The 11648-nt window shown below is 37.4% G+C and overlaps 1 protein-coding gene and 2 non-coding genes across 5 annotated transcripts in view; all 3 read right to left on the bottom strand.

The window, feature by feature from the left end:
• LOC121725740 (pancreatic lipase-related protein 2-like) overlaps positions 1-9949 on the bottom strand; it is a 14830-nt gene extending 4881 nt beyond the window's left edge. For all 3 annotated transcript variants that reach the window (XM_042112828.1, XM_042112829.1, XM_042112830.1), the window contains exons 1-3: positions 9828-9949; positions 3107-3218; positions 1232-1380 (exon numbers count right to left, since the gene is read on the bottom strand). In XM_042112828.1, the coding sequence (XP_041968762.1) occupies positions 1232-1380; positions 3107-3218; positions 9828-9867 (301 nt within the window). In that variant the 5' untranslated portion in view covers positions 9868-9949. The remainder of the gene's footprint in view (positions 1-1231; positions 1381-3106; positions 3219-9827) is intronic.
• On the bottom strand, positions 1782-1863 carry Trnas-cga. The gene has a single exon. It is a non-coding gene; the product is annotated as a tRNA-Ser (tRNA).
• On the bottom strand, positions 5565-5682 carry LOC121725796. Its single transcript, XR_006035435.1, has one exon. It is a non-coding gene; the product is annotated as a U5 spliceosomal RNA (small nuclear RNA).
• Positions 9950-11648: the final 1699 nt, after the last annotated feature.

The following is an 11648-nucleotide window of genomic DNA, read 5'->3' on the forward strand; positions in this document are numbered from 1 at the left end:
CTTCCTCAAAAAAAAAAGGCTATCTAACACTGAAATAATTTTTCAAATCGGACAAGTAGTTCCTGAGATTAGCGCGTTCAAGTAAGCCCTTTCAAATAATTTCCCCTCGTTTTTTCCATATTTTCCTCTATTTCTTCGCTCCTATTAGTCAAAGGCCCGATTCGACCAAACTTGAAGTTACACGAGTATAACTATTATGAGAATAATTTTACTCCTTTAATTTACTCTAGGGTATTATCGTTTGCATTTTACCAAATTAATTATAGTTCACACTTCACAATGACACCGACCGTGACAGTTGAACCCTATTGTGCAACTATTCTCAGTTTAATATTTACTCCACCAAAATAGCCCGTGTAAATATTTACTCCCGTGTAATTACCTCATTCTTGGATTAGAAGTTGGAAAAACGTAAAAACAGCTTACTCTTAGGTTAGGAGACAGCTGTTATACTCGAGACTCGAGTAAAATTTTACTCCAGTTTGGTCGAATCCGCCCTAAAAAGCGTAAAGCGCGTCAAATCAGATTTTTTCATGAGCAAGGTGTTTATAAAGAATAAAAAATTAATAATTTTTAGTTGTATAATGTATTGCAAACAATTTTCATTTTTAATTTTTATAGATAATATACTTAGTAGGGACGTCAACATGATCCAGGGGGGGGCTGCCCTCGGTACGCCCATGGATAGACTAGATGACGCCCGTAACTCCGTTGCGCCAAAATTCGGTTATCGTGCGGGGAGTGGGAACCCCTTTTTCGAGATAAAAAAAAATTCATGTCCTTTCCCGGGACACAAAGCAATCACTATACCCAACAAAATCAGTTTAGTGGTTTTGGCGTCAAGAGTCAACAGACAGACATACGTTTTCGCATTTATAATATTAGTAAAGTACGTTTCAACCGAATAATCGCGGCCTCAAGAGCTTTCGCTAGCTGAGTCAGAAACTCTCAGAATATGTCTGAACTCGAGCCGTCAGTTGCCGACGGCGTCCGCGTCGGCGCGCTGTTCACACATTTGGGCGTCCACCATAGTTAGCGGAGGCCTTAAAAGAATAGAATAGGGGTAGTAACATCAGTTTAAATAGAAGTCTTTGGGTAGTAAACACCACCTGCGCTATACAGCAGAGTTGTATAATTGCAGGATGTTTAACTACTCTGGCATAAGATACTTTGTTCCGTTCCTTTAGACTTTTGTAAGTAATTCTTGAATATACAAACCAAAACATATTACCTTCCCTAATAAGCAGCGGGCTGCCGTCATCGGGCGTCTCCATGAAGCCATGGAAGAGGAAGACTGTGGGGTCGTTGAAGTCCATGTTGGAGGCGAACAGCCGCTCGTCGTCGCCCACCAGCAGCGTCTGCGGGACGAGGGGGTTGTTTCTGCGGGGGATACATAGGTTATGTTAAGAAAAGTAGATGAAAACCTTGGGGTAAGGGCCTTACCCGTTTAGACATAGCCTTACCGTAAGGCTTTGTCTAAACGGGTAAATTGTATCGATAGATGTCAGAGCACACAGCTAGGTATTATTCAAAAACACTTCCTAGAATTTCATACGTGTCAGACCATCAGCTCTGACGCGACGGTCAGCGTAACACTAAATCAGCCTTATAAGGAAGTACATGCATGTATATTTAAAATAACAAATATCTTATAACCTTAATTAATAGATTCTCTTAAAATGCAGTTAAGAAGTTCTTCTATATAAGTTCCAAATCCTGAGAGAATCTGGTATGATCTGGTAGACTAGACAGGATAATCTCTAAAAGGACCCAAAAATGCTCGCAGCCGGTAGGATTCGAACCTACGCTCCCAGAGGGAATCTGATTTCGAGTCAGACGCCTTAACCACTCGGCCACGACTGCCTTAAAGGGACATTTGAAAATGTACACGCTTTTCAAATGCAGTAATATTCTTTTGTTTAAATTTCTTCTTTGTTCTGCGGGCAGCAGGGACACGACAAGGAATTACTATTATTATATTATTATTATGTAAGTGAATGAAATCCTTTGTTGTATTTTGGCGGGAATAGTCTTCAATGCAGCTCGCTGTTATAGATTTTTTATTTCAACTTCGACTGCTTTACATATTTTTTTTCAGATCACTGAGGTAGTAAGTACTACGTATTAAAGCAGCTATTGCGAACAAAAAACATGTCGCACTTGAGGCATGAGCGGGGTGGGAGGCGGGGCGGTTATTGCTTTAGATCAGTACCGCAGAAGTGACAAAGTTTTGTGCCTACACTCGGATGAATGCAGAATCTATTTGAGTAAGTGGATAAAATAAAAATAAAAATTCACTTTTTTATAAAATTTATAATTAATATGGATCCATAGTCCACTATAGATAATTACCTTATTTAAGTTAATTAAATATTTTATGTAATTTAAATATTTTATGTAATGTACGCATGTATAATATACGTAATATTTTAAATACATATTACCAAAATATAAACTCGTCTACGTGAGTAAGTACTTCATTCATCGTCGTCTTATCATAGATCTGTATTCTGCCTACATTACACTCTGAATCTACTACCTACTCTATGAGAATGCAAAATGGCGCGCGTCTTCGCCTAGTAATTGAATGTTCGTATTTTAATTGAAAATAATTAAATAATAATGCTAATACCGATGAAATGTTATTCCGTTGCATTTGGAAGTGTTACTGGAATCATTTTTGCAGTATCTTAACCCACAACTAGGCATATTTGCGACTTTTTTTGGTTTAGTTTTTGATTGTGGTACGTCTGGCGCGCAGAAGAGCTCGCGGGCGACTAAGTGCACTGCTGCTATATAGATTACGTTGAATGTGACCAAGCATTGCGTTGCGTTGTCGAGTCTAGTACGTAGTACATACTATGTCAGTGTTTCAGATATATTTTGTTTGCAGTGGTCTTCTTTGTCGACAATATCTTAAGATCTTCCGACCGAGCGAGGTGGTACCTCGCTCGATCTTTCTTTGTGGCGGCCACGCATATCCCATAGTACCTACCCCGTCCACTTCTCGCCCTAAAGATAACTGCGGTTTCCCCTCCTATTTTCCTCCAGTTTCTCCTCCCAATTCTTAATCCTTAAGTTTGCACTTTGCTCCTTCTGTGCCTACCTCGTGTAAAGCAGGAAGTCGATGTCATGACCGTCCAACACGAAGGGGCACTTGTTCTTGTCCAGTGCGTACGACTGCAGCAGCGCCGTCTCGAACTGCACGCCCGGGGGACCTGGGAACGACAATCATGCAGCTGGTCTGATTATTTTCCCATCACGAGAGTTACTTTAATTATAGAGGAGTACAGACAAGAGTTACCGCGATATACTGATATTGGTGTATGTATATGTCGTAGGATTATTTAATAAGTAAATCGAATTTTGGCGAAAATTCTAGGGATTTTTCGAAAACACGGATAATTAGATAATGGTGATAACATTTTTCAATTATCCTAAAAAAATAGGTTTTTTCGGAAAACGCGAGTTGCCTTAGTAACATTGCACATTCTTAACGCTAATTGGCTTGATTTTTGCTTGCTGGCCAACTCTTATTCTGATTGGTTACTATCTTTTCCTATGTATCTTTGAGGTAATACACCATAGAATTATAAAGGACATAACCTCAGAATTAGTGTCTAGTTCTGTTAAACTTTCAGCACTAATTTCACATGTATCAGTCATTTTGTATTTACAGACACACTTTTAGATAACTTTTCGCACTAATTTTCAAGTCCAACTGCAATTTTAAACACATCAAATATCAAAAACTGCTAGCTTGCTTACAAAAACAACCACCAAATAAAACAACGCGTGACAATGAATTGACATTTAAAACGTCAAGTCTTCAACCAATCAGAGAAGATGTTGTTGTGAGGCGCTTAAACCGACCAATCAGTGATTTTTTTCGATAATAACTAACGATTCGTTTCGCAATCGTACTAAGGCGACTCGCATTTTCGCGAAAACACTACCTTTTGTCAGTAAAATTGAAAAATGTAATCAACATTATCTAGTTATCCGTGTTTTCGCGAAAACCCTAGAATTTTCGCGAAAATTCGATTTATCAAATCATCCTACGACATATATATAGCGAATACGTGCATCTTGATATATTAGGTAGCAAAACTGTTTGATTCCTGGTAAGAGAGATGGTGTATAGTGTTGGTTTGCTGGAAGCATGTAATATGTTATGATAATCCAGTGATATTGGCGCCTGCTTCTGTATCAATTATCATGTAATCCAACACTTGCTATTGTTGATTCCATGAAGTAGCTTCATGGTTGATTCCTAAAATTCAGTCGAGAGCCGTGATGCAACTAGCTAGCTCATAACCTCATATGAAAGTTATAGCATAATATTAGGTGTTGAGAGGAACCCTCAACTTATATTATGCACAATAGTCCATGTTCGTTTTGTGGTTTTTGAACTATCACTATGACCACATAGATATAGAATTATGTAAAATCTTTCTAGTATTTACCTTTCAAGAAAAGACTTCCAAGTAAATTATAAATCTTGGATGTTGGTTTTCAAAATTTTGTATTTTTTTTAAATATGATTTCTACCAAATAATGGCACAAATTCGACAAAAATTGATCCATAAATATAACGTGATATTTGTATACAGTATAGTATAATTTCATTCCAATCACTTTAGTTTAGGTTACATACATCACATCTTTTAGCTTTTATGACATTAGTAAGTATTAGAGGTACCTAGTTCTAGTTAGTGACCTACTTAGTATTCTTAGTAAACGTATAGGTAGTCAGTAGGACCAAGTATTCGCTGCAGGAAGCTGCGTTACGATAGTTTTATAAGTTAACCGACCAGTTAGTTATCAGACTGGCGGGACGGGTTAACGTGATTATTTAACATGTTATTACCTGGCCTGTGGCAATATTCATTAAGGAATTAGAAAATATTATATTTGTGATCCCGACTGTGAGTTTCCTAGTTATTTCTAACTAGATGATGGGGCAAGGCAGTTGCGTCACAATTATTGTCCTTTCCGGGGACTTAAAGTATCTCGATACCAAATTTCAACCAAACCTCAGCAGTTTGGGAATTGGGCATGATAAGGTAACAGACAGACTTACGTATTTATAATATTAGTATGGAAGTATGGATTTAGCAAGTTATGTAGAGCTATTTTGTTTCGGAGCATTGACGTATATTTAGGGTCGAGATGCGTTGTTAAAACATAAATGTGTACACTGTACTTACAGTCAAACCTGAAGGCCTACCGCCTACTACGAAATCGTTTTGAGACGCAAAGAATCGAATCAGAATGCCGAGAACGTTTAATAATCACTAAACACATAAGCCATCAGGGTAGGTCGAGTACACACTTCACGAGCACTGAGCAGTTAATTACTAATTGGATGCTGTTAAGCATTCGTGTACTAACCCACAAAAAATTATGTAGTTATTGAGTTATGAATGCAGTTATGTTCTTTAGATGACTTAGAACAAGACTGCATTCAAAATTTAACAACAAAAAAATTGTGGGTTACGACACTAATGCTTAACAACGACCTATTAGGATATTAGGATAATTCTTATATTTTGAGTTTTGTAAGTCCAGCTGATGCTGGACCTTAAAAAAATAGATTCAGACTCATTTGAGTGTTCCCCTCCACGGAAATCTTTAGTAAAAGGCGAAAGATTTATACGTTTTGAAGGGAAACCAGAGTTAATCTTCGACGAGTTGGCGAAATACTTATCAAATTGTTTTGTACAAGCGATAGCGCGATCTAGACCCAGCACAGCGACATCTAGTGGTGGATTGTGGCACTATTAACATCAATGGTTCGGGTTCAAAATCAAATAAATTAAGTTAATAAACACGTAAAACCCAAGAAAAACTATAAACCTTTTTGAACGTGGCGGGTGACACGGTAGCCGTGTCATCTACTTCTATGGCGTATGACGCGGCTCACGTGTCACGAGAAAATTGTATGCCGCGCCACCACGACTGAAAGTCTTCAAAAAGGTGCGCCGCATTGAATAGGTTAAACAAACTATATTAATTCACTGTATCTTTCCTCAGGCGGCAAATTTTGAAGAAATCTTTTTTTATAAATATTCTGTGTAATAAATAATAATATCGATCAACATTAATGTGCTACATATCAAACTGTTCCTCAGTAGGCAATACGTTAATCCAAAGCTCGTTTGCTGTCATGTTGCCTAATACGTGAAGGCTTCACTAACACGTTAATAACTATTTTTTAATAAAGTCTCTCCTTATATTATCTGAAAAGCTTAATTGAAAGGTAATGAAAGTAGGCCACATTATTTCTACCGCCTCATGTAAAAAATCTGTAGGGCCTCTATGGACGCTTCCACCCCTAGGCCGTGGCTCGCGGCCCATAACGGCCTATTTATAAATCCAGGGCTGCATGGATGCGTCAACAGCTGTCAGTTCTTACATGACGAGTTGTATCTTTTTTTTGTAATGTGTTCGCGGTAATTTAGGTTTAATGGAACACGAGCGAAACTGCTGTTTAAATTATTCGGAGTTCAAATCAATAATTTAATTAATATGATACTTATCAATTGGATTATTATCTATATTGTGTTAGTAACTTCATTCTGTGTATCTTAGATGATTTTGATTTTTGTTTTAGTTAAGGCTATTTCACCAAAAAAAAATAGCGTTATAAAACACCCGATTTGGTTGACACTAGCACAATAGATACAACTAAGTACTTGTTAATTGAAACTGTTCCCAATTATTGTTATATCTGATAAGGTCTTATAACAGTCAGTAAGGCAGAACACATGTGTATCAATAAGTGTAAAAATACAGTGTTCTCATGGGATAGTACCCGGCTTCTAATAACAATTGGCTAAATTGATCTGTGACTATCAGCCAAGACGTGTTATACTAGTGAATAGATGCACAAGTTTTTTTTAAATTAAATAAGGGGGCAAACAAGCAAACGGGTCACATACCCCACGTTCCAGATGACGTTAAAAATGCTCACGCTCAAAACCGTAGTTTTTCCCGTTCCACTAGCATGTGAGCGTCAGTGATACAAACCCAAGTGGAACGGATTATGGAGCGTTTTGAGAAAAGTTTAAAAAAAGAACATATAATATTATTTTATACATACTTACATTGAACAGAACTTGGATATTACGATCCTTTTCTTGAAGTCGTAAATAAAAGTAATTGTTTATAGTTACATATTTTATTTTACAAATAAAATACATAATAATATATTTGTTTCGTTTTTAGTATTACATTTTTTACATAAGTAATCATATTTTAATATAGTTAAACTTTTATTATATTTCAGTTTTCACATTGAATCATATTTCAATAACAAACCACATACTTTGCATATTGACTATTGTCACATAAAGTTTTTAAGTAACAATACCGCGTAATACTAAGTCAAGTACGACTCAGGAGAGACGAAAATTAGTACTTAATATATTTTATAAGAAATCATTTGACCATTCATTTAAAACAATTTCTTTTCCAATCAAAATATTTTATTACTTAAATATTATTTAATATTATAATATTTCAATTAAAATATTTTTAGTAATGAAATAATATGAAGTTTTTTTTGTCTCTACTCTCTCATCAAAACTTTCCGAACATGGCTTTCGCGATATAGTTACGTTAAAATTTAAAAAAAAACTAGAACGACCACTTTGACCCATCTTCGTCGAGGGTCGTTTTGAGCGAAAATGATGACGTCATGAGTGACGTCATAGTCGCGATCAACACGACCGCGGTCGTCAAATGGAACGGCAGAAGGGGACGTTTTGAGCGTTTTGGTCAAAATTAACGTCTTCTGGAACGCAGCCCTGATGGTAAGCAGCTGCCGTCGCCCATGGACACTCGCAACATCAGAAGAGCTGCAGGTGCGTTGCCGGCCTTTTAAGAGGGAATACGCTCTTTTCTTGAAGGTTTGCAGGTCGTATAGGTCCGGAAATACTGCTGGTGACAGTTCGTTCCAGAGTTTTACAGTGTGCGGCAGAAAGTTACGCGAAAAACGCACTGTGGAAGACTGCCACTCATCAAGGTGATGAGGATGGTATGTTTTTCGCGTGGGACGATGGCGAAAAGTTGCAGGTAGGATGATTCCGAACAATTCCTCAGAGAACTCCCCGTGATACAACCGATAGAGGATGCAGAGTGAAGATACATCTCGGCGTAATTCCAAGGGGTCCAAGCTGTTTGAAACACTATGGCAGTCAACAATTCGAGCGGCCCTTCGTTGGATACGATCCAGAGGGAGCAGTTGGTATTTTGGCGCCCCTGCCCAGAGATGAGAACAATATTCCATATGAGGCCGAACCTGCGCCTTGTAGAGTTGTAGGCGTTGGTCCGGACTGAAGTACTGTCTCGCTCTGTTAAGAACACCAAGCTTCTTCAAGGCTAATTTGGCCTTACTCTCTAGATGATATCGGAACTGGACTTCGCTCGATATGTTGACGCCAAGTATCTCAATGCTAGGGGAGACGGTTAAAGATGTGCAATCGAAACGAGGATATATACGACCATTGGTGACTTTGAATCTCTCAAATCTCAATGGTTGGTGAAGTACACCAACCATTGCGATTTTTTTATTTTTTTTATGAAATAAGGGGACAAACGAGCAAACGGGTCACCTGATTAAAAGCAACTTCCATCGCCCATGGACACGAGCAGCATCAGAAGAGCTGCAAGTGCGTTGCCGACCATTTAAGAGGGAATAGGGTAATAGGGGAGGGTAGGGAAGGGAAGGGAATAGTTGAGGGTAGGGAAGGGAATAGGGTAGGGGTTAGGGGATTGGGCCTCCGGTAAACTCACTCACTCGGAGAAACACAGCGCAAGCGCTGTTTCACGCCGGTTTTCTGTGAGAAAGTGGTATTTATCCGGTCGAGCCGGCCTTTCGTGTCGAAGCATGGCTCTCCCACGTATATTTAAGAGGGTTAATCTTAATCCTAGGGTTTGCCTTTGGTAATCAAGGCTGACGGCTAAATCCAAGAGGCTCTTGGATTCAGCCGCTATCCAGAATATTTCCATAAGTTAAGGTTAATTAGTTTTGCTAGCGTGCACACCATTTCATTGGTTACATTCAGGAATTCATAGAGCTTGCGACACTCTTCGCGGTACACATACTTTGTGGGCCGCAAAGTGCAATCGCTAATTTGGTTTTATTATTCACGTTTATAATACATTGATGTAATTACCTAATTAAATTATCGGGATCGGGGAGATCGGGAAATCTCGGACTCGAACGTAGAGCCATACCTACTCTACATTCGAATATAACGCATGAATGTTGTAACGTACCTATTGTTACAATGTAGACCTGCAAAATTTGGAGTAAAAATAGTAAGTACTAGGTAGGTACCTAATTCGACGAGTTTTGAAAATTAGGTTTTGAAAACTTTTGCTAAGATGAATGAAGATGAAGATAGGTAAGTGGGTTGAGTTCATCAGATTTAAATTTGAGGCAGGGAAGCGTTCGTAAATTTCAAGAAAATAGTTTTTTATTCGAGTAAATTCGAAAAATTATAATCGCGAATCAATTACGAAGCGACGTCTCTATTCGTCTGCAATAGGCGCGTCCGAAATTGGATCATGAAATGATTCACGATCATTACAGATTCCAAGAATTGAAATGCCTAGACTTCTAGTTGAGAAAACTACTTCCCATACTTATAAATCGTATTTGGAAAGGTATGGTCTCATATTTGGGGTTGATCAATGGCTCATGAACGGGCGGAAAATGTCATCAGACTTCACCATAAATTAAGTTAAAAAATTAAAAATACACATAGTTAAAAAACAAGTAAGTAGTAAGTATTAATTATAATAATTTTAATACTCACGTATTAGAGACAGGAAACATGCGAGAGGCAGAGGCTGCATGTCTACACCTTATCAATTATTACTTAAAAAAAAACACTTATTTTAAATATCAAATAGATCTTTCGAACGATGCGTTGAAGTACACGCGGAGTTTCAAATGTGAAATTCGCGCGGCACACTCGGTAGTCGGTTCTGTGCTCGTGTTAGGTAACAGCCCGCTGCACGGGGGATTGTACCTAGATTAGAACTGGACAATATTATATAGGGGATTAATAATACATAACTTTCTGTTTTTATTTAATTTTTGAATGAATATTTACTAGATGACGCCCGCAACTCCGTTGCGCCAAAATTAGTAAGTATATCGCGCGGGAACCGTACATTTTCGGGATAAAAGTATCCTATGTCCTTTCCCGGGACTTAAAGTATCTCCATGCCAAATTTCAGCAAAACCGGTTCAGTTGTTTGGTCGTGAAGCGGTAACAGACAGACAGACAGACATACTTTCGCATTTATAATATTATTGGTATATTATTAAAATTAGTAAATTAGTAATTAGTATATTAGTATTAGTATGGATAGTATGGAAGTATGGATGATAAAGTTTTGCCATCGATTGTATTTGAAATTTTTTTTCAAGGCAGAGTTTCACCGCGTCGCCGCAATATCTTTTTTTTTTCGAATTTTGAAATACATATACATACATAATATTTCGGTGCTCGTTGCTACCTATAGCACGCTAAAAATATAGGAGATGGCAAAAATTTATAAAATCGTTAATAAATCGAGAAGTTAATGATAAATAGGTTAACTTCTCGAGTGGGCAAAGCAGATACCAAAAGTCAATACGCTACGGCCACCACTCTAATATATACCCTAAACACTGATTGTATGGGACCGTGACGCGACGTCGCGTGATCGACCGCTTCACACGACGTCGCGTGCTCCGGCATTGAACGTGCTAGAGGGCACCACGGGTCGAGCTGCAGTCAGTATGAGCTGATACTTTAAGTCCGTCAAAGTAGTTACACCCCTGTATAGATGGTATTATTGGTATGAACCAATAATACCATCTATACAGGGTGTAACAGAACTAAGTGATATAATATGATACATTAGGGTGCGTATAAGATCCCTTTAAACTTTAAAGGGTTCGCTGTGAAAGTGCAGCGGAAAAATTTGATAATAAACAGAAAATTTGGTCTTTCAGCGTTGCTACTTGTACTGACCTAACTCAATTATATCACACACCCTAAAATCTAAATTATTGTCACTTTGTTTTTCACACCTTACTATAATCTCTAGCTGTTTGAACGTAAATAGGAAACAGACAGACACACAGACTTTTTAATTACTGGCGTTTGGGAAAAAATAAAAGAAACTTAATAACGTAAAATGCATTTATTTCACAATAACCACAGTACCTATAACATCATATAATATTAACATCTGCTGAAAATGGCGATGCATGAAGGTAATGTTAATACAAAAATATATGTGCAATAATATGTCAGGTATACAGTAACTATAGTTTTAATGAAAATAAAAACGCATTACTTTACAAGTTAATATATTTATATGTCAATATTATCACAGACCTAGGATGAGCATACGTCGCACATACACTATACTTACTTACAGTAAAAGTTGATCAAGAAAATTAGCATAATATTTAATATTATTTCATCATATTTTGGAAGTCAGCCCAAAAACAATTTAATTTTCACAATATTTGACAGTTTATGTAGAATGTTTAGTTAAGTTGAGAAAAGTTAAAATATACTCCGCACATGCATTATTTGATAATTTTCTTGGTCACAATTATTATTTTATTATTCATA

The sequence above is a fragment of the Aricia agestis genome, chromosome 3, assembly GCF_905147365.1.
Source record: "Aricia agestis chromosome 3, ilAriAges1.1, whole genome shotgun sequence".
In the NCBI taxonomy this organism is placed as follows: Eukaryota; Metazoa; Arthropoda; class Insecta; order Lepidoptera; family Lycaenidae; genus Aricia; species Aricia agestis.